Source organism: Hevea brasiliensis, chromosome 9 (genome assembly GCF_030052815.1).
Source record: "Hevea brasiliensis isolate MT/VB/25A 57/8 chromosome 9, ASM3005281v1, whole genome shotgun sequence".
Taxonomy (NCBI): Eukaryota; Viridiplantae; Streptophyta; class Magnoliopsida; order Malpighiales; family Euphorbiaceae; genus Hevea; species Hevea brasiliensis.
In genome coordinates this window covers 33580470-33605548 of record NC_079501.1, presented here as the reverse complement: position 1 = coordinate 33605548, position 25079 = coordinate 33580470, and the positions used below count along the sequence as shown (strand labels likewise).

Below are 25079 nucleotides of genomic sequence, written 5' to 3'. Positions count from 1 at the left end.
GGAAGTTGTTTCAGTTCTACTTGTGGTGCATCTTTTTCCTTGAGTGATGGTTGTTTTATCTCACTTTTCTCTGCTTACTCAATTTGGTACACTGGTGCCACAAAAGCAAGTGGATTACTTTCTAGATGTTATGAAAAGTGTCATTTTTGGATTTTCATCATTAATACTCCCTCCATGGACAAGGCAATTTTCAAGAGGATCCTTTGAATAGCTCTTTCTAAAGTACTCTTTTACTAAAACATCAATAATATCAACTCTTAATCAAGAGTTTACATTTTAATAGTGCCTTTTCATAGCATTGCCAATGTTGAAAGCTAATTGATCCCCTCCCACTCTAAGAGTAAGCTTTTTACCTTTCACATCAATCAAAGCATTGACTGTAATTAGGAAAGGTCTCCCTAAAATGATAGGGATGTGAGAATTCTCTTCCATGTTTAGAATGACAAAGTTAATCAAGATGTAAAATTTTCCAACCTTAAGTGGGACATTCTCCAAGATCCCTTCCAAATATTTAACTAATCTGTTTGCTAACTTAAGAGAAACATTGGTTGGCTTAAGGCCACCAATGTTGAGCTTTTCATATATGGAAAGGGGCATAAGGCTTACACTAGGCCCTAAGTCACATAGAGCTTTAGTAGAGAATGATTCTCCAATATGGAATGGAATTGAAAAACTCCCTAGATCTTTGAGCTTCGGAGGAAGTTTCCTTTGAAGGATAGCACTGCATTCCTTAGTTAAGGCAACAGCCTCATGATCTTCAAGTATCCTCTTATCTGAGGGAATTTCATTCAGAAACTTTGCATAAGAAGGCATTTGGGAAAGAGCATCAATGAAAGGCACATTGATGTAAAGCTTCTTCAATACTTCTAAAAACTTCCTAAATAGCTTGTCCAATCTTACTTTTTTAATTCTTTATGGAAAAGGAAGTGGTGGCTTGTAAGATTCTGAAGGAATATACTTCTTTTCTTTCTCCTCAACCTCCTTTTCACCATTCTTTGCTCTCTCGTTCTTTTCCTTCTCATTTTTTCCTTCTCCACACCAAGATCACCAATGGCAGCCCTTAAACCAGCTTCTCAAGCCTTGCCAACCAATTAGAAATTAGGGATTTGCCTTTAGAGAGGTTGTAGATGTATATAGGACACTAGAAATAATTTCTAGCAATTTTAATTCAAAGAAAATAATTGATTTCTCTTTGAATTGATGAGAAGAGATGAAGAAGAGGAGAGGAGAGCCTTTTGGGTGGCGGCACACTTTGAGAAAAATCAGAATGTTTATTTTATTTTTCATTCTTTCCCTTTTATAATTAGGTCATCACTTAAAACCCTTGCCACATATCATCACTTGATTGCATCTTAATTTTAATTGACCTAATCACATTAAGCCAAGTGTCAAAGCAAAACTTAATCTTAACTTTGATCATCTTGCATGATAGAAAGACAAATGGCAAGCTTATATGGTGCCATGTGTCACCATGTCATGGTGCCACATGTCACCCTGTAAAATGACCAAATTACCCTTGTATTTTAATTTTGAGTTCTCAACCCAGAATAATTATTTCTCCTCTTCTAATCAATTTATATCAAATATAAATTAATTAATCTCTACTAATTAATTTCTCATAATTAAATTCATATTTAAACACTTTAAATATAAATTTAACTTATACTATACATCCAATAACATAGATTTAGTTTCAAGCCATGCTAGGGACTTTACAATCTTATTACAAACCAAACTTATTTAATTAATCAATTAAACTCTTTAATTAATCAATTAAATCACATTTAACTTGGTGATTATCTTGTGTATGTGTGTGACTTACTAGGCTCATCACTAATTGGCAATGAAATATGATATTAACTCTTAATATTATCATAACTCTTTCTTGCCATAAATAATTTCTCTAAATCATTTTAGGCATCTCATAGACCATGGGTGACACCTGGCATAGAATGCCATGGCCACCCAATAAGTAACAAGGAATACCTTAAATGAACTTATAATCATATGTTACCATGCACTAGAATCTCTCTGTTACAAAATCCCAATTCGAGCTGGAGTCATAGTTTATGTCAAACCCCATTTGCTATGAATATTATGTTCTCTTTTAATTCCAATTCTTGATTAAAAAGATTTTATCATCAGAAACTCTTTTCTGATTAAATCTGTCTGTCTTGGCCAGGTACTTGAAACATCAAGAACAATTAATGAACATAGGATTTTATCCCTATTTACTTAGGGTAACAAATTCCTTCTTGATCAACACCTACCTCCATATATAACTAGTAGGAGCCAACACATGCCCATATACCCATACACAGTACAAGTATGAAAGCAGTATCAAACTTATACCACCTATATACAAGATAACTGTATTATCTCAGGTTTAAAGATTATATGCACTGATATGATTTATGACAATGCATAGACAAGAGTAAACTCCACATGCTTATCATATGTGTCACTGGTTCGGCCAACTTATCATGCATAAGTGCCTATCATGTTTGTTATTATGCATGAACTCACCATTCCATCTTATTTACATCTCCTATAAATAACTTAGGAACAAACATGATTACAATCTTTCTGGATAAGTCATGTCCTTATTGTGAAGTATCCTCGATTGTGAACTAATTTATGATACTTTGTGTTAGAAATACTGTCACTCATATTCTTAACAACTTAAGAATAGAATTTATAACAAAATATCAATGGACCTTTTCTATTACACATAAATACATTATGTAAACGGAAAAGTGAAATTGCCATTTATTAATAAAATATGTACAAGATACATACTAAATGATATACTCTAGGGCATACTACTAACAATCTCCCTCTAGCACTAGAGCCATTCATTACAATATCTTAAACCCATCTTCTCAAGATGTCGGTCTAACTGAGCTTGTGACATAGGCTTCGTGAATGAATCAGCTGGATTTTCAGCTGATGCTATTTTCTACATGGCTACATCGGCTTGTCCAACTATTTCTCTGATAATGTAGTAGTGCCTTTCTATGTGTTTGGATTTCTAGTGAGGCCGGGGTTTCTTATATCCAAACATCCTTTTTTTCAGCATTTGATGCAGCAATATACTCAGCCTCTATAGTGGAATCAGCAGGTGTACTCTGTTTGGAACTCTTTCAACTGACTGCACCTCCATTACAAATGAACACAAACCCAGAGGTAGACTTTCTATCATCGATATCTGATTGAAAATCAGAATCAGTATAACACCTTTTCTAAGTATAGACTTTGAGATAAACCAATTATTCTTTTCGCTCTATCTCTATAGATACGAATTCCAAGAATATAGGTTGGAGAATGTATTTCACAACCATACCTTTACAGCTATCAACATACCTATGTCATTACCTATCAACAGAATATCATCCACATATAAGACAAGGAAAGTGATAACACTATCACTAACCTTCTTATATAGACATGGTTCATCTACATTTTTTATAAAACCAAATGACTTAATGGCTTCATCAAAATGGATGTTCTAACTCCTTGAAGCTTGTTTCAACCCATAAATGGATCACTTTAGCTTGTATACCTTGGAACTATCTTGGGATTCAAAACCCTATGTTGTTCCATGAAAATGTTTTTCTTCAATGTATCCATTAAGAAAAGCTATTTGGCATCCATCTGCCAAATCTCATAATTATAGTATGCAGCTATTGCTATTAGAATCCTAATTGATTTAAGCATGGCAACAAGCAAGAAAGTCTCCTCATAGTCGATTCCTTGCCTTTGGCGAAAGCCTTTCGCTACTAGCCTTACTTTATAGGTCTCTACCTTTCGATCAGAACCAATTTTCTTCTTGAAAACCCATTTATTTTCTATAAGTACAATACCTTCAGGTGGGTTAACAAGAACCCAAACTTGATTCTTATATATGGAATTAATTTCAGATTTCATAACTTCAATCCATTTTGAAGAGTCTATATCTAATATAGCTTCTTCATAGGTAAGTGGATCATCTTCATGATTTGCTTCTTCATGAGTAACCAACTCTTATTTATCTTTATGAAGGAAACCATATCTCACTGGTGGGTAAGGTATCCTGGTTGATCTGCGAGGAATAATTGTAGATGTTTCATCAATAGGTATAGATTGACTAAATGGATTTATATCCATCTGATCTGTTAGTTGGTCAGAATTCTCCAATTCTAATTCTATTTGCCTTCCTTTGCCTCCTTCTTGAATAAACTGTTGTTCAAGAAAAATGGCATCTCTGCTTACCACAACCTTTTGTGATGTAGGTAAATAAAAATAATATCCAAAACTCTCTTTTGGATTTCCAACAAATCGACCTTTTTCTGATCTGATTTTCAATTTATCAGTGTTCAGCTTTTTGATATACTGGACAACCCAAATCTTAACATGCTTAAGACTTAGTTTTCTTCCATGCCATATCTCATAAGGTGTGGAAGAAACTAATTTTGATGGAATCCTATTCAGAATATGCAAAACTGATTCTAATGCAAATCCGCAAAAGAAGATTAGCATATCAATATAGCTCATCATACTACGTACCATATCTAATAGGGTATGATTTCTCCTTTTAGATACACCATTCAACTGTAGCGTTCCTGGAGGAGTCAGCTGGGAAACAATGCATGCTCTTTCAAGTATTCATCAAATTTAGTGCTCAAATATTCACCTCCACGATATAATCGAAGAGCTTTAATACTTTTTCTTGTTTGATTTTCTACTTCGGATTTAAATTCTTTGCACTTGTCAAAGGATTCATGTTTGTATTTCATCAAATACAAATACTCAAACCTTGATTTATCATCAGTAAAGGTAATAAAGTAATGAAAACCACCTCTAGCCATTTCTTTAAATGGACCATATACATCACTATGTATTAGCTCCAAAATATTTTCAGCTCTTAGTCCTTGTCCAACAAAGGGTGATCTAGCCATTTTGCCCTGAAGGCAGGGTTCACAAATTAGAGTAGGCTCATAACCCAATGAGGATAAAATCTTCATTTTCTCTAGTTTTGCAATCCTATCTTCTGCAACATGACCTAATCTTAAGTGCCAAATATATTTTGAACTTGAGTTGATTTTCACCATGGCATTGCATTCTTTTAGATTGCTTGCATTCATTTTGTGTTTATCATTATTATCCAAATAATAAAGACCATCATGCATATAACCTGAGCCAATATATTTATTTCCAAAATAAATATTGCAAACATAATCTGTGAACTGAAATTTATAACCATTTTTAGTCAAACTAGAAATAGAAATGATGTTCTTAAAAGCATCAGGCACATACAAAATATTATTCAAATACAAAACATGTCCACTCATGTAAAAAGATTTAGATCCTATGGCTAAAGCTTCAACAGTTGAGCCATCGCCAATTCGGAGTCTAACATCTCGAGAACGTAAGCTGCTACTGTTTGCTAGTTCCTGCATATCACAAGAAATATGAGAACTGACACCAGTATCTAAAACCCAAGCTATAGATGAATTATGAGCATCATTAGCATCTAAATAACAAGATATAGACATACCTTCTGAAGGTGTAACCTTCTGAGGGTGTATCCTTCTTGTTCTTCTGAGAAGCAAGATACTCTGGGCAGTTTTTTTTCCAATGCCTATCCTTCTGGCAGTGGAAACACTTTCCTTTACCTCCTTCAGCTTTGGTCTTCCCTTTCTGTTTAGCTATCTTTTTAAAAGGACCAGGAATTTGAGGTTTCTTTTTCTTATTGCTCTTCTTCTTGTTGGACTTTCCAACAGAAGAAGATACAATCAAGCTACCTTTTTTCCTTTATTGCCCGGCATATTCTTTTGGGCAATAACCAACATGTTAAGTAAACCAACCAAGGTGTATTCCTGCTTAGTTATATGGAAATTTGTCACAAAATTCCCAAATGACTCAGGTAGGGACTGAAGAATCAAATCCGTCTGCAGTTGGAAATCCATGAGAAAGTCAAGATGTTCCAGCAGCTCAATCAGTTGAATCATCTTATGGACATAATCCCTAACATTCTGTCCCTCATATATCCTCATGCGGAATAGCTATCTAGATATCTCATACCTAGCATTCCTGCTGTGCTTACCATACAACTCTTGCAAGTGAAGGAGGATCTCACTTACATATTGCATATTTTCATATTGCTTCTGTAACTCATTACTCATAGAAGCAAACATTTAACACTTGACTCTCTTATCATGCTCCTTCCCCTTGTTCAAAGTTTCATGTTACTTTTGAGTGACCTCTGGAGGTAAGGGACCAGGAACCTTTGAGTCTAAAACATATCCAATACGTTCTAAGTTCAGGACAAGTTTTAAATTTCTTAGCCAATCTGAAAGATTAGGTCCTGTCAACCTATTGTGATCAAGTATGCTCGCAAGAATATTAGATGGTGGTGGTTGTTATGTGCTCATTATTATCAAAAAAATAACTGTAGAAAATAACCAGATTAATTAATAAATATATTATGTAATTAACCAAAATGATTATGATCTTTTAATCAAATTGGTCCTCCCACTAACTTAGCGAATCATATACTTCCAAAGTAAAAAACGAAAATCTTAGTTTGATGAATTTCTAGTGGGTGATTGAATTCTTATAGTCTTATTGATCATCCTCAGGCACATCCATTATTGGAATTACAATAAACTGTAAGTGAGCAAGTCCTTGCCCATCATATCTCATGTGAGGTTCAATCATTTACCTAACCCCTAATGCTCAAAATTTTAGGCACATCCATTATTGAATTATCTTGCATTAGTTAAATTGATCCCATTGATCCAGTAAACATACAAATAATTTTAATATCCTCAGGCACATCCATTATTAGCCACCAAACCATTTACATATTTACAACATCTCATGCTTAATAATTATTCTTAAGAAAATCTCTTAAATTAATTGCATCATATGCAAGTATTTAAAATTTCTTAAAATAATTGCATCAATAGAGGGCCCATGATATAATTACTTTAATTATACCATTTACAACTTAATCATTCGTTTGGAAGATTTTGTGATCGGCCTAATTACTATTATGGTCTCACTTTCCACATTATTCAATTAGCATGCATATATCATATACTTGCATACATTCTCATACATTGCATGCATACATGGATAAATAATAAATATGGTATGATCATGAATTTTCTAAGGGATTCAATTCTGAGCACCAAGAATTGAATCAGGGCATTCCTAGGTGCATTTCATTCATTCATATTACAAGAGTTGCCGAAAGAGTACATAATCAACACTTGATCTTGTATTCCTCCCACTGGTCCCACTAATGCTCTTGACCTCCTTGATCTTCTTACAATCCAATTACATAGTAATCCTTGGCATACCAAGGCGAATTTACAAGAACATGGACTTCAAAGTCCTCAAATAAATGAAATTACAACACAAAAATATTACAACCTTTATAATACATGCCACCAAAATAAAATTAATTATTTTACAACTCAAAGAAAAATAAAAGAAATAAATCCAATTACATTGGTCTTTTATTGTCCATGATCATCCATCATGCATATTACTATTTAACAATTAAATAAAAGATACATACTAAGATTAAATTGAATATCTCATATTCAACTCAAAAATTCAGATTTGAATCTCATTCAATCAAATTTAAAAATTCAGATTTGAATCTCATTTAAAACAAATTTAAAAATTCAGATTTGAATCTTATTCAAACAAATTTAAAAATTCAGATTTGAATCAAAATTTAATTGTGTGATTAAAACTCCTAATTAAACATTTTAATTAGTCATGGAATGGGCCTTAGATCATACAACAATTGCACATTCAAAGCCCATATACCTTGCGCACCATTGTGGCGCTAAAACCATGCGCACCATGGAGCACAAACATGATGCCGCCACACTCTTCTATGCAACTAGCAATGAATCAATCAAGTTTTGATCAAATCACACAATTAAATCAGATATTAAACAATCTAAATTGCAAATATAGTGGCTCTGATACCAATTGTAGGAGCAGAAGCATGAAAATTATTAGATTAGAACATTGAATTCAAAAATTTCTTCTAGGGTTTCATGCATCATGCTATATCCATTATGTACCTAATTGATTAAAATGTTCAATTGCATATTAAAACTCTTTTAATATGTATTAGGATCTACATTAGCCATTTAAGATTTTTGAAATTAACAAATTAATTCATTAGAACCCTAGATTAATACAAAAATATGTGCACTAACCTTTTGATGCACTGTAGATGCGATTGGTACCTTTGGGAAGCACCTAGGACCCCAAATATTGTCCCTCTAGCTTGTCCACACTAAGATCACCAATGACAGCCCCTAAACTAGCTTCTCAAGCTTTGCCAACCAATTAGAAATTAGGGATTTGCCTTTAGAGAGGTTGTAGATGTATATAGGACACTAGAAACAATTTCTAGCAATTTTAATTCAAAGAAAATAATTGATTTCTCTTTGAATTGATGAGAAAAGATGAAGAAGAGGAGAGGAGAGCCTTTTAGGTGGCTGCACACTTTGAGAAAAATCATAATGTTTATTTTATTTTTCATTCTTTTCCTTTTATAATTAGCTCATCACTTAAAACCCTTGTCATATGTCATCACCGGATTGCATCTTAATTTTAATTGACCTAATCACATTAAGCCAAGTGTCAAAGCTAGACTTAATCTTGACTTTGATCATCTTGCATGATAGAAAGACAAATGGAAAGCTTATATGGTGTCATGTGTCACCATCTCATAGTGTCACATGTCACCCTGTGAAATGATCAAATTACCCTTGTATTTTAATTTTGAGTTCTCAACCCAAAATAATTATTTCTCATCTTCTAATCAATTTATATCAAATATAAATTAATTAATTAATCTCTATTAATTAATTTCTCATAATTAAATTCATATTTAAACACTTTAAATATAAATTTAACTTATACTATACATCTAATAACCTAGATTTGGTTTCAAGCCATGCTAGGGACTTTGTAATCTAATTGCAAACCAAACCTATTTAATTAATCAATTAAACTCTTTAATTAATCAATTAAATCACATTTAACTTGGTGACTATCTTGTGTATGTGTGTGACTTACTAGGCTCATCACTAATTGGCAATGAGATATGATATTAACTCTTAATATCATCAGAACTCTTTCTTATCATAAATGATTCCTCTAAATCATTTTAGGCATCTCATAGACTTTGGTTCACACCTAGCATAGCATGCTATAGCCACCCAATAAGTAACAAGGAATACCTTAAATGAACCTATAATCATATGTTACCATGCACTAGAATCTCTCTGTTGCAAAATCCCAATTCGAGCTGGAGTCATGGTTTATGTCAAACCCCATTTGCTATTAATATTATGTTCTCTTTTAATTCCAATTCTTGATTAAAAAGATTTTCTCATTAGAAACTCTTTTCTGATTAATCTGTCTGTCCTGGCCAGAAACTTGAAACATCAAGAATAATTAAATGAACATAGGATTTTTATCCCTATTTACTTAGGGTAACAGATTCCATCTTGATCAACACCTACCATGTAACACCCTCACTATAGCAATTCCGTACATTCTACTGTTCCGGTGATCGGTGTCGGTCTGGACAACTAGAACATCTGGAAAAATATTTAGACTAGAGTGAGGAGTCATAAATAACTCAAATAAGTGTATGAAAAATTAAGAAAAAAACTTTAGAAATAAAATACAACCAAGTTAAATGAGCCGGGGCCCTAGCTATGGGTAACCCAATGGAAAGTTGCGGTTCTCATAACTAGGAGCCCTAAACCGAGAGAAAAATTTATAAAATAATTTTTGGGACTCCAGAGAAGAGTCATTGAGGTTTCTATGGCATTAGAATGCCAAGAAAATGTTTAGAAAAATTTTTCAATCGATACAAACAATTTTAGTCTCTTAAGCCAAACGGAGGACATTTTGGTCATTTCGTCTTCAGAGATGATTTTTGGCCGACTTGTCCAGTTAAGTAAATAATTATTATGATTTAAAATATGAATAAATATTGCTAAAAATTAAATTGGAAATGAGTAAAGAAGAGAAGAAAGGAAAATAAAAGAAAATGATAATTATGACATCATATGATGTCATTTAAATTTCCTCCACCAATCACAATTTGTTAAACTCATTAAAAGAGATAAAAGAGACCAAAAATTGACAAACAATCTGCATCTTCAACCTTTGGGCAGCCAAAAACATTGAGAGAGAGAGAGAGAGAGAAGAGGTTCCACTATTTTCAAGCTTAAAAGCTTGAATTTCCTCTCCATTTGTTCACCAAAATTGCCAAGTCCCTTCACAAAAATTTGATCTTTCACCTAGAAAAAGCTATTAGCAGCCAAAGAAGAAGAGATTAAGGAAGTTTAATCAAGATTAAGTGAAACTCAAAAAGGTTAGTGCCTATACTTAGTTCCCTCTCTTTTTAATCCTTGTTAGGAAGACTAATTAAATGAGAGTTCATTGAAAAATTGAACAAAATAATTATATTGAAGTGTGTATGAAAATTTGCAGCCATGGGAGAAGGATGAGATTTGTTGATTTGTATGACTTGAATTGTTTAGAAGTGGTTTGTGATGAGAAAACTTGAGTTAGATGTTCGATTATGTGTGTTGGATGTGTTAGATGACATGATAGCATGAAATGGACACTTAGAAATTAGGGTTTGTGAAAAAAATTAGGGCTTGCTCATGAAATGGTATATTAACCTTGTAATGGTCAATTAGTGACCATTTGAATGTGTGTAAGGAGGAATTGAAGTGAGTAAGCATGTTGGAGTTGAGCTTAGGCATGCTGCCCTTGGTGACCTACAGGACTGATTGTTAGTCTAGCAGGTTTGGGCAACCATAAATGGAGTTGCATAGGTTCAATTGGTGCAAGGCTAATTGGACATGAAACTAGACACATAATGGCACAACTTTGGTGAAGAAACCCTGCCCAGAAAACCAAACCAAGTTAACCTAAAAATTGCCCTAATCTGGGTGACTTGCATTCTACCTGGGCAAAATAACTAAATAAACAGTGTTTATTCATTTGGTCATAACTCAGTGTAGAAACGTTCAATTAACCTGAAATTTTATCAGCAAAAAGCTAAGACATAGACCTACAACTTTTGTGAAGAATACAAATCCAAATTCTGACCATAACCTAGTCAAATTGCCAACCAAACTTAGGTCACCAAATCTGGCAGAACCAAATTGCCCAGAAATTCTAGATATAGGTCAATCCAGCCAGTTATGGTAAAATGACCATAACTTGAGCTACAAAACTCTAAATGGAGTGATTCAAAAAAAGAAATGTAACTAGACACAATAAGGAACAACTTTCATGAAGACAATTTTGTCAAATTTCTACTGTATAAATGACCAATGGAACAGTAAACCTAGGGCATGAAATCTGAAAATTTTGAATAACATAAGATAAGCTTTGAAATGGTATTGGCAACCAATACCAACAACTTTAGAATGTAAAATGTGGTATCTTGGTGAACTTAGGTTCAATAAATTTATTATGTATTAAAAAGTCAATAATTTAAGTGAATAGTAATACAAAGACACAAAGTGTAATAACTAAATTGGTAGAGGAAATTAATGTATGAAATTTGGAATCCATGAAATGTTCATGGATTACTTGGAATAGAAATAGTAATTTACCTAAATGACTTAATGAACATTTAAGTTATGTGAATATATAATTAAAATTTATATTCCCATTACTAATAGGTTTAATAAAACATGAGTGTACCACTTAAATATGAAATAAAATTAACCTAGATGGATTGTTGAGATTTATACTCCCAACACCAATGGAGTTCATAATATATTAGCAATACAATTTGAAGTATGAAATGTACTTTACATGAATAGATTGTTGAATGAATAAATGTGATAAAAGTGTCATTTGGGATTTAGGTCTCCATCAAGAGAGAAAGGAAAGATATTTTGAATGTGAATGGTACATGAGATTAAATGAATGTGAATTGTAATTAGTATGAATATTACGATGAATGCATAAATTACCTAAAAATGTGAATTTGAAAATTATATTTCCATTATAAACAAAATTAGAATGCTATAAAATATATAAACGAAAAATATAATGAAATGATAAAACATATAAACTCTTAATGGTACTATGCGCCTATGTATTGCCTAGACACGTGTGTCAGATTAGATAGATTGGCATGCCAATAGGATATTGTTTTAGCAGTACTGCGAAAGGCTTTATGCCTGTATTCATGGCTTTATACCCGCACTCATAGCTTTATGCCCGCATTCATGGCTTTATGCCAACATTCATGGCTTTTATGCCTAATTATGTGTTATCATGACTTTTTAGCCATACTGACTGCATACGTAATTAACGTTTTGCGTCCCATTGTATGAAGGCTCGAGGCACCGCGGTGTCCAGTGCCAACGACCCGTTATCCAGTTTAGTCAGCCTGTAGTAGGTTACTTGGGCAGTCTAATTTATTAAAATAAGATATGAATCTGAAGTAAATTAAAAATGCTAGAAAATAAATAAATGAGAAGAAGTTCTGAAATAAATTAGATTAGCTCCAAAAATTTGTTCCTTAGAATGATCTGAAGTAAATTAAACTAGTTCTAAAAATTTTAAATATTATGAAATGATTGTAAACAACTTAGAAAATATCAAGGAAGTGATGAAAAAACTAGTAGAAGAATTTTAACTTAAATAACATTACAAATGTGACTTTCATGAGAATATAAGTATAAATATAAATTTTAGATTTATTTGTATATGATATAAATGATTATTGTAAACTTGTGAAAGAAGTGATTCTAGAGAGCAACATAAATAACGAAAGATATATTGTATGGAAAATTTCATATGAATTCTTGAGTATAGAAAATATGCTCCAATTATTTTTACTGAAGTTAAAGCCCAACGAATACCAAACAGAAATTTTGGAGTTCTGATTTGCAGAGTGTTCAAGGTTGTCACCTCCTCAGCAATACATGTAGATAGGGCCCATATATATCATATTATGTATTTTGTACATTATAATTAGTTATTATTTGTAATGTAAACTATTAATTGTATGTTGAAATATAGATTATGGAACTGTAATTAATTTGTAAATCATATAAATTAATGAAACTTGCGAATTTATATATATATATATATATATATATATATATATATATATATATATATATTATGCATGAATGGAAATGCATAGAAATGAATATGAAATTGAGATATATGAATGAGATGCAAATTATGAGATGGTTATGAGAATAATTGATGAGATTTTTATTGTAAAATATTATTAAAAATTTCAAGTAGGTGAATAGTGAAATACGTCAACTGATAATAAAATAGGGAAAACTCCGCTGGTTTCTCCGTCTAAAAATAATTGATATTAAGATATAACAAGATTAAATTATTAGAGGAATAAAGTAAGATAAGATAGGGTGCTCCGGCACCGAATGTGGCATGCCTTGCTCGGCTACACTGTAGTCAGGTGAGGGGTGTTACGTACCTCTATATATAACTAGTAGGAGCCAACACATGCCCATATACCCATACACAGTACAAGTATGAAAGCAGTATCAAACTCATACGACCTATATACAAGATAACTGTGTTATCTCAGGTCTAAAGATTATATGCACTGATATGATTTATGACAATGCATTGACAAGAGTAAACTCCACGTGCTTATCATAAGTGTCACTGGTTAGGCCTACTTATCATGCATAATTGCCTATCATGTTTGTTATATGGTATGAGACTCACCATTCCATCTTATTTACATCTCATATAAATAACTTGGGAACAAACATAATTACAATCTTTCTGGATAAGTCATGTCCTTATTGTGAAGTATCCTCGATTGTGAACAAATTTATGATACTTTGTGCTAGAAATATTGTCACTCATATTCTTAATAACTTAAAAATAGAATTTCTAACAAAATATCAATTAACCTTTTCTATTCCACATAAATACATTATGTAAAAGAAAAAGTGAAATTGCCTTTTATTAATAAAATATGTACAAGATACATACTAAATGATATACTTTAGGGCATACTACTAACAGTTGCATGGGTACAGTTTCAGTCATGCACTTCCTCATTAATTAGTTGAAGAAGTAGATCTTCTTAGACGTGTAACGGCATCACCTCACAACATTTTTAGTCCATTATAGGGTTTATGTCAGGGTAATTAAGCATTATTACCTCACTTTTTGCAAGAGGAAGAAAGAATTAAAAAGAAGAGAAAGGAGGGGAGCCGACACATTCCATTTTTAAACTGAAATTGGGTTCTTCTCTATTTTTCACCATTTTCTGCACTTTTCTATCAGTTTTTCTTAGTTTTAGTTTATTTTCATGTTTTATTTCTTCTTTTGCTTAAAATCTCTTGTATTAAGCATGAATAGTGAGTAGTACTTTAAGATTTTGGAGTTGAGTATGTAATATTTAAGATATTTTGAGATTTTGAATTGGTTAACCCAGATTTTATGGTTATTATGTGGTTTTATCCATTTCTTGTGTGCTTAATGACATGCTTAGTGTATGATCCCATTAAGTTATATTCTTAATCCTTGGTTGAAGCACCAAAAAGAGCAAAACTAGTGATAAATAATCAAAAAATTATACTTGATTAGCTTAGATATAGAAATAGAAGAATTAAGAGAGCTAATAGATGGATTAAAGAGCTTGATGGATCTTGGTTAATTTTAAACTCTGCGAAAGTAAGATTTAATTAATCAAGACACTCTTTGTCTCACTCAAAAGAGATTTCAAAGGATTTGAGAATCAATCTCCTTAAAACATATAATTTCCATAGGTTTGACTAACCAATCAAAGTACCAAAATAGCATAAATATAAACCCTTAACTCCAGAATTGCCTTTTTACAATCGTTGCTTAACATTTTACTTTGAAAGCTTAGTTTAATCCATTTTCATTAATTTTCGTCATTAATCTCTTAATTTCTTCATTTAGCTAATTATTGAATTAGTATTTGATTGAACTCAGTTTTGCATTTTGATACATTAAACTTTAGATCCTCAAATTTCTTTTAGTTGATTGATTGGATTATAATTTTAGTATAGTTCATTTTATATAAAAGATTCAATTTATAACACAACTCTTTGAGGGAACAATATCTTTTTTCTATACTACTTAAGTGACCCGTGCATTTGCTATTGGACCACATCAAGTTTTTTACACTATTGTTAAGGAATTGCTTGTTTAAGATTGAATTCTTGATTATTTTAATTGTCTATAGTTTTTTTTTTTTTTTAGGTACTTTTTAATCTTTTATGAGGAGCCAAAAGCACAAATGACACATCTCTTTTGTACAATCTTGAAGTTAAGAAGTTCTATAAAGCTAATACGAAAGAAACCAGGAAAAGAAAAGAAGTGTTGAGAGTAGCTGAAGTTGAAACAGAAATGGCTGAAGAAAGAGTTAAAATTTGTGGTAATGGTGGAAATGGTCAGAACAATAAAAATGATGCCCATGGGGAAGAAATTGTCAATGCTAATGTGCCTAGGAGAAGTATGATAGATCATGCATTCCTTCATTTTGATGATTTGAGAGAGAGCATTGCAAGACCAAGAATTGATGTAGATAGCTATAAGATGAATTTTTGGGTACTGCAAATGATTCAGAATTCTCATTTTAGAGGTCACCCTTCAGAAAATCCTCATACCCATCTTAAGAAGTTTGCCATGGTCTATGATATGCAAAAGCAACCAAGAGTGTTTGATGATGCAGTAAGGCTTAAACTGTTTCCATTCTCTTTAAAGGATAGAGCCTTGGATTAGCTTAATTCTTTACCTCATAATTCAATCACAAATTGGGAGGAGCTCAATGATGCATTTTTTGCTCAATATTTCTTACTTGGAAAAACTCAAGAGTTAAGGAATCAGATGACTGCTTTTTGACCTAGAGAGGATGAGACTCTTTATGAGTCATAAATGAGATAGAAGGAATTAGAGAGGCAATGTCCAAATCATGACATTCCTAAATGGATAATAAATCATAATTTCTACACAAATGATACTCCTGTAATTAAAGGGATCATTGATGCTTAAACTGGAGGAGAGTTCATCATGAAGTGTGAGGATGAAACTTATGAGCTTTTAGAGAAAATTATTAAGAATACTCATCTTTTGAGTAGTCTAAGAGGGCTAGCTCCAACTCAAAAGAAGCAAGTAATTGTGATGTATGATCTTGATCCATTCAATATGATCAATGCCAAAATTGATGCACTCACAAATGTGTTGGCAAAGAAGATGGAATATCTAAGCATGCTAGTCAGTGCTTCATCATCTTCTTGAAGTTCCCAACAAGTTGCTTATATAAAAGGAACAATGAGTTGTGGACTAGATTATCCTTCATATGGCATTGAATCTTCCAGCGAACAAGTTTCTTATTTCGGGAATTATGGGAAAAAACATATGGAAAATTCTTATTCTCAAACATATAATCCAGCTTAGAGGAATCATCCCAATTTTTCATGGAGAAATTAGCAAAGTCAAGCTTTAACTTATAATTTTCCACCACAATAACAAGAGCATCCATACCAGTCGAATAGGCAACCACTGCCTGGTTTTCAACAAAGGAATATAAATCCTGCACCTCTACCAAAATAGCAAGAACAAGATTCTACAATTGAAGCTTTGCTAAAACAAATTCTTGCTAATCAAATTAAGCATGATGAAGAGATGAGAGAGATGAAGGCAAGGCTAGAACAAATGAAACACACAATAGGATGCCAGAAAATCATATTGCACAACAAGTAAGCTCATCAAGTACAAAGTCTATGGGAAAGCTTCCAAGTCAACAGGAAAACCCAAGGGAACACTATCAAGCCATCACATTAAAGAGTGGAAAGGTAGTAAACAATGAGAAATTGGAGAAGAGTGAGAAGATAGAAAATGAGAAAGATGTTGAGGAAGGTGAAAAACAAGAGAGTGAAGAGGAAGAGAGTACAAGAAAAAGTAAAAAGGAGAGTGAAGAAAAAGAAGAGAAATACATACCTCGAGAGTTTTATAAGCCACAACTTCCTTTTCCATAGAGATTTCAAAAAGCAAGATTGGACAAATAATTTGAGAAGTTCTTAGAAGTTTTGAAGAAGCTATACATCAATGTGCCTATTATTGATGCTCTTTCCCAAATGCCCTCTTATTCTAAGTTTCTGAAAGAAATTCTCTCAAACAAAAGGAGACTTGAAGACCATAAAACTGTAGCTTTGATAGAAGAGTGCAAAGCTATCCTCCAAAGGAAGCTTCCTCCAAAGCTCAAGGATCCAGGGAGTTTTTCAATTCTATGCCACATTAGGGAATCCTGTTCTTCAAAGGCTTTATGTGATTTAAGGGCTAGTGTTAGCCTTATGCCTCTTTTTATATATGAGAAGCTTAACATGGGAGATCTTAAGCTAGCAGACAGATCAGTTAACTATCCGAAATGGATTTTGGAGAATGTACCACTGAAGGCTGAAAAATTTTACATCCCAGTTAACTTTGTCATTTTAGACATAGAAGAGGATTCTCTTATGCCTATCATCTTAGGGAGACCTTTCCTGGTACAACTAGTGCTTTGATTGATGTGAAAGGTGAAAAGCTTACTCTTAGAGTGGGAGAGGATTAGTTTGTCTTCAACATTGGCAATGCTATGAAGAGGCAACATCAAGATATAGACTCTCACTTGAGAGTTGATATAGTTAATGAGTTAGTGGAAGAGCACTTTAGAAAGAGTTATCCAAAAGCTTATCTGAAAATTATCTTGTTCATAAAAGGAGTACCAACGATGAAAAACCAAAAGTGACAGCCTTTGCATGACATTTGAAGAGTAATCCACCTTGTCCTATGGCACCAATCTTTCAAATTGAGCAAGTGGACAAAACTAAAGTCAAGCAACTATTTCTCAAAGAAAAAGATACACCAAATGTTGTCAGGAAAGAAATGATTAGATTTTTAAATAAAGCGAAAGGGATCTTCTCATGCAATGGCAAGAAGATGAAGTATAGATTCATTAAAGCACATGTTGGGAATAAAGGCGACGATTTCCAATCCAGCCACCATGAAACATGACAAGGGTCAAGCTAATGACCATAAACTAGAGCTTTTGGGAGGCACCCCAAATCCTTTATCTTAGCTTTATTTTTATTCTTTTAATTTGATTTATTTTATTTTGATTAGTTTTACTTTGTTTTAGTTTATCCCTAGCTCAAATTGTTGATATTGTTCAATTTTTTTAATCTTTTGTAGATGCATTTTGAAAAGGAGAGAAGATGTTGGACTATTAGGGAGTATTTCTTGTCATTTTTACTAATCAACCTCCAAAGGCTGATTTGTTTTAATTTCCTTCTACATAGATTTTTTTTCTGATATCTTATGCAGTAGATTTTTTAGGCTGTGTGTAGCAATTCTGGGGTTTTTGCTGTCCATTGTTTATTTCCTACTAACTGGTTAAGGTTTGGTGCCTAAAGTTTACGCATTCATGTCTTTGATGTTGATTTATGGTGATTAGTCAATTTTTGTGGTTTGAAAATCAATTGGTGTGTGCAACTCATTTTTATTATGTTGAAGCTGATTGAAAATTGAGAATGAGTGTTCACTGTTCTTTGATAGTGCTTGAGTGAATTTTTGTTTTCCTTGGTAGGTATATTTTTCCAATTACAATGCATTGGTATAGGTTCTTGAGAGCTTTGATGTGTTAAAATTGAACTTTGCAGGTTTTGGTTAAGATGGTACTGTTCATAGGGTTATTTGTACATAAATTATTGATTCTGATGCCTATTTATGCATTTAATCTGAATTTGCATTGTATTTGTGAATTTTTGGTGTTAATCATAATGATTCATGAGTTTCTTAGTTGAAATTTTTCATTTTAACTAAGTTTTAAACACTAAAAATTTCTTTTCTATGCATTTTAAAATTTGTAGCACTGTTTTTGCGTAAATTTTGATTCATGCCGAAATGTGCACAGCCTATTACACAACCTGTGCAATTTCATGTTGCAATTTAAGTTTTTTATTTCTTTCTTATTGAAATCTGCATAGCTTAGTGCATATCGCAACTTCACGCTGCTTTATTTTGCTTCATTGTCTATTCTTATCGAAACATGCACGAGTAGTGCATAGCCTGCGCACTCTCACACCTATCCTATCCATTTTCATGCCAATTTTTTTTAACAACCCTAACCTACTCTTTTCCCTCCTTCACGTTGCCACTTACCCATGACACCTATCTCTATTTTTTTTTTTTTTACAGCTTCTTTTTCTTCTCCTATATTTTTGCCAAAACCCTTTACCTTTTTTAGTTTCTTTTCTTCTTTCTCATTACCTACATACTCTTAGCAAACGCCATGTAATCTCCACCACTTCCTTTTCCTCATGGCTCTCCACTATGGATTAGCCCCCTTGCCATACAACTACCCAACCCTGAATCCCCTCCTCCATAACCAACCTCCACCACATCCACTTATCAAAGGAAAAGATGCTCAAAAAGCACTCAACCAACTTCTTATTCTCCCCCATCCACAAAATGAAATGACCCACCAACTGCAACTCAACCTTCTGAACCTCCACCAAAGAACCCCAAGATTGCTGCTACGAAATCAAAAGCATTTAGCACTTGCACCAAAGAACCTCCACAAATTGTATTCTACTTCATTCTTCACCATTTTTGTACTTCTTCTATCGGGTTTCTTTAGTTTTAGTTTATTTTCATGTTTTATTTCTTCTTTTGCTTTGAATATCTTATATTAAGCATGAATAGTGAGTAGTACATTAAGATTCTGGAGTTGGATATGTAACATTTAAGATATTTTAAGGTTTTGAACTGGTTAACCTAGATTTTAGGGTTATTATAAGGTTTTATCCATATCTTGTGTGCTTAATGACATGCTTAGTGTAGGATCCCATTAAGTTATATTCTTAATCATTGGTTGAAGCACCGAAAAGAGAAAATCCAGTTATAGATAATCAATAAATTGGACTTAATTAGCTTAAATCTAGAAATAGACTAAGGATTAAGAGGGCTAAAAGATGGATTAAAGAGCTTAATTAGTCTTGGTTAATTTTAAACTCTGCGAAAGTAAAATTTGATTAATCAAAGCACTCTTTATCTCAGTCGAAAGAGATTTCAAAGGATTTGAGCATCGATCTCCTTGAAACACATAATTTCCATATAAACAGCTAACCAATCAAAATACCAAAATAGCATAACTATGAACCTTTAACTTCGGAATCGCCTTTTTACAATCGTTACTTGACATTTTACTTCGAAAGCTTAGTTTAATCCATTTGCATTAATTTTCATCATTAATCTCTTAATTTCTTCATTTAGCCAATTATTGAATTAATATTTGCTTGAATTGAGTTCTGAGGATTTAACCCAAAATCTTTTAGAGTGGAAAAAGTGAATCCATATAACCGACCCCAAATTTTTGGGATAAAGGCTTAGTTGAGTTGAGTTGAGTTGAGTTGAATTGAGTTTTGCATTTTTACACTTTAAACTTTAGATCCCTTTTTTTTTTTTACTTGTTTAATTGGATTATAATTTTAGTATAGTTCATTTTATATCAAGGATTCAATATATAACGCAACTCTTCGAGGAAACAATATCTTTTTTTTATACTACTTAAACGACCCGTGCACTTGCGGTTAGGCCACATCAATAGCTTGACATTGCTCCTTTGAGTATTTTGGTTGGCTTGTAAGTTTCCCCTATAGATTTGGCACTTAAGGGCTAGCTTGTTGTGCAATCTGATTTTCTAACATTCTATTATGGGTTTACACTTGGCCAAGTCTTTCCTTCATCTCTCTCATCTCCTCATCATGCTTGTTCTGATTAGTAAGAATTTGTTGTAATAAAGCTTTGTTGTAGAACTCTATTCTTGTTGTCTTAGTGGATGTGGAGGATTAATATTCCTCTGTTGGAAACCAAGTGCTAGTTGTTTATGCTGCTGTGGTGGAAAAACTTGAGTTGAAGCTTAGTTTTGTTGATTCCCCTATGAAAAGTTTGGATGGTTCTTCCAAGTTTGATTGTATGTCTGAGAGCAAGGATTTCCCATCTATTTTTACCCACAATTCCCAAGATAAGAAACTTGTTCACCAAAAGATTCATCACCATATGAAGGATAATCTACTCCATAACTCACTATTATGTCAATATAAGCAACTTATTAAGAAGTGTCAAAGGAGGATGAACTGACTAGTATGCCTAGATCTTCCATATTCTTTGTAAGTGCTTCAAATTTGGTATTGATCATGTTCAATGGATCAAGCTCATACATTCCTGCAGCTTGCTTCTTGTGTAATGGAGCCGGAACTCTTGGACTACTCCATAAATGAGTGCTCTTTGTTATTTTCTCTAACAACTCATAAACTTCATTCTCATGTTTCATTATAAACTCTCCTCCAGTTTGAGCATCTATTATTCCTCTAATGGTAGGTAAACATTAGTGTAGAAGTTTTAATTAATCATCCACTTAGGAATAGCATGATGTGGACATTGTCTCTACAATTCTTTCCATCTCATCTAAGTATCATAAAGAGTCTCGTCTTCTCTTAGTCTAAAAGTTGTCATTTGATTCCTCAACACTTGAGTTTTTCTAGGTGAAAAGTATTGAGCTATAAATGCATCAGTAAGCTCCTCCTAATTTGTGATAGAGTTGTGAGGAAGAGAATCAAGTCAATCTAAAGCTCTATCCTTCAAAGAAGATGGAAATAGTTTAAGCCTTGTTGCATCATTAGACACTCCTAGTTGCTTTTGCATATCACAAGCCATGGCAAATTTCTTAAGATGAGTATAAAAATTTTCTAAAGGATGACTCCCAAATTAAGAGTTTTAAATCATTCAAAGTACCCCCAAAATCCATTTTATAGCTATTTGCATCAATTCTTGGTCGTGTAATACTCTCCCTCAACTCATCAAAGCACGGGAATGCATGATCCATTATACTCCCCGGAGGCAAATTAGCATTGACATTTTCCTTCCTACGACCATCGTTCTCATTATTTTGATTATCTCCACCATTCCCACCAAATTGAATTCGTTCTTTAGCCATTTCTATTTCTATTTTAATTACTCTCAAAACCTCTTGCTTCCTTCTAGTTTATTTCTTGTTTACTCTATAAAACTTCTCAATTTCAGGATTATATAAGAAAGATGTATCACTAGTCTCAATTTCAGGATTATATAAGAAAGATGTATCACTAGTGCTCCGAGCCCTTCTCATAAGAGATAAAAAGTACCTCTAAAAAACAATCAAACAACAAGTGAAAAAAAAATAAAAATAAGATCTCTAATTAACTAAAACAACCAAATATTCAATCTTAAACAAATAACTCCTCGACAAAGATGCCAAAAATTTGATATAAACTAGCCACAAGTGCACGGGTCGTACAAGTTATATAGAAATAAGTATTGTTTCCTCGAAGAGTTGAGTTTTTTTATTGAACTTTAGATGTAAAGTTAATTAGGTATGAAAATATAATTTAACTAACAATGAATGAAATTGATAATTGAAATTTAAATGCAACAAATTTCAATTGAAACAGTTAACTAATTTATAATTAACTATAATTAAGCAAGCAAGATTGACTTAATGAAATGGGTAAAACTAGAATCAACTAGAGCTCAAAATTAAAATTCCAAACAAAAATTGATGAAAAGACGAATCTCTAGTTAGGGGGTCATATTCAAGTAGATTCAGGATTATCACCAACTAGTGCAATTTATTAAATTCATGAATTTAAAAGACACCAATTCTAATATCGTTTAAAATCTCTTTCGAGTGAAACAAAGAATGTTGCAGTTGATCGAATCCTACTTTTGCGGTATTTAGATCATCCAAAACCCATTAAAAACTTTAATTAATCTATAAAACCCTCTTAATCTTTAATCTATTTCAAAATCTAAGTAATTAAATCTAATTTTTTGATTATCTATCAATTGATTTTTCTCCTTTCAGTCCTTCAATCAAAGATTAAGAATAATACTTAATGGGGCCCTACACTAAGTATGTCAATAAGTACACAAGAAATGGATTAAACTTCATGAATTTCACTAAATTGGGACTAACCCAATTTAAATCCACAAAATCACCCAAATACTACTTCTCCAACTCCAAAATCTAAAATAACTACTCATAATCCATGTTAATTACAAGAGAATTTAAGTAAAAGAAGAAATAAAACATGAAAAGTAAACTAAAAACTGAAAAACCTGAATTGTAGTGTGAAGAATCTAGTGAAGAATAGCCAAAATCCCAACTGGACCATTAAGGAATGTTGAAGATGACCCATCTTTCCCCTTCTTCTTCCGTTCTTTCTCTTCTTTCTTTTTTTTGCCTTTTTTTTAGTGTTTTTTTTTTTCTTCTTTCATCTTATGGAAAGAATGAGATAAGATGGCTCATATACGCTCTAATAAAAACCCTAGAATAGGCTAAAAGTGGGTCTTGTATGAATTCATTGAACATGTGTAAAAATTGCCACATCAGTTGAATTTAGTAAAATTGCATGGCTATACAAGTGCTTGCGCGTGATCTTATGCAAAATCAGGTCTGAGAAGGATCGGTGAAGATGGACTTGCATGGTCATGCAAGAGGTTGTACAACTTTCAGCAACTCTAGATAAATTTTCAACTTTCTGCATAAGTAGTTGCCCAGACTGTACAAGAGGTTGTTCAACTTTTGGTAGAAATTAGCAACTTCTCTATTTTCCTGGACAAGTTACACAGGCTGTGCAGGTCCTTGTGCAACTTTTGACAGCAATTAATTTTAGCAATTTTTACATTTCATTTTTGGCATCTTTTGGCTTTGAATTTAATCTTCAAACATACAATTAACTCTTAAATTTTTTAAAAACACCATTTAACGTATAAATCAAGAAGAAATTCATAAGTTAAACTAAAATTAACAAATATAAAAAACTAATTAGATTAACAATTGTCGCAATGGGATTTTGCGGTCGCCTGGACGATCACTCACCGAAGTGGGAAAGAGTGAGGAGTCGCCACCTTAGTTTTGAGGGAAACTAAAGAAAACCATTTGGGGAAATAAATTAAAAATGAAACCACTTCAAGACAGAGATTCTAGGTTCGGGGTCCGTAAACGGGTGGGGAAGGTGTTAGGCACCTCACCTCGTCCCTTAACAAGGGTAAGTAGATTTAACTTTACACTTTCAAATTTGATAGTTAGGAAGGCTCGAATGAATATGTTACCCTTCTGATATAGGGGAATATTTGCTTTCTCACCATTTGGATTACCCAGATACATAAGTAAATGAGACAACCTTAGTGAGTTGAAGTTGAGTTATGTCTTTTGTTTGCGAGATTATTCTGCATATTTATTAAAATTTGATTTGGAGATCGGATAAGAACTCTCCTCCGATCTCTTTTGAATATTTATTGGGGTTTTGAATTGGAGACCGGATAAGAACTCTCCTCCGATCCCTTTAAATATGTATTAAAAATTTTGGATCGGAGATCGGATAAGAACTCTCCTCCGATCTCCTTTAATGGTTCATTAAAATTTTGGATTGGAAACCGGATAAGAACCCTCCTCCGGTCTCCTTTAAGAGTATTGAGATTTTTGGATTGGAGACCGGATAAGAACTCTCCTCCGATCTTCTTTTATTGGGATTTCGGGTTGGAGACCAGATAAGAACTCTCCTCTGATCTCCTTTAACTGTTGATTTAAAACTTTTAGGCAAGGATAGGATAAGGACTCTTCCGACCTCTTCTATTTTGACGGGACTCGGACAAAGACTTTTCCGACCTTCAAAAAATTTAACCACAGCTACGGGTCCTAAGAACCTAAAACTAAGAATTCTGGCATTCAAAAATGCCGATAAGGTTTCGGATATCCCGTGGTCGAGCAGGGAACACTAGACTTGATTCACTGACATTTTCATGTAGTCATTTTACCAATATCTATTAACATCCGATCTATGCTGTTTTGTTTACTTTGGTTCTATTTCGCTTTATGACATCTTGCCGAATTGTCGCTTACGCCACCTAATAGTTTGGCTATCTTCCTGACGTGTTATTCATGTTTTTTTTTCTTTTAAAAGAGACCTCTA

The 25079-nt window shown here is 32.9% G+C and overlaps 1 protein-coding gene and 1 non-coding gene across 2 annotated transcripts; both read right to left on the bottom strand.

Moving 5' to 3' along the window:
- Positions 1 to 276: 276 nt before the first annotated feature.
- Positions 277 to 813, bottom strand: LOC110639246 (uncharacterized). The gene has a single exon (XM_021790114.2). The coding sequence runs from the start codon at positions 811 to 813 to the stop codon at positions 277 to 279; it is 537 nt and encodes a 178-aa protein (XP_021645806.2).
- Positions 814 to 15900: 15087 nt separating this feature from the next.
- LOC131183682 (small nucleolar RNA R71) lies at positions 15901 to 16007 on the bottom strand. The gene has a single exon (XR_009151721.1). It is a non-coding gene; the product is annotated as a small nucleolar RNA R71 (small nucleolar RNA).
- Positions 16008 to 25079: the final 9072 nt, after the last annotated feature.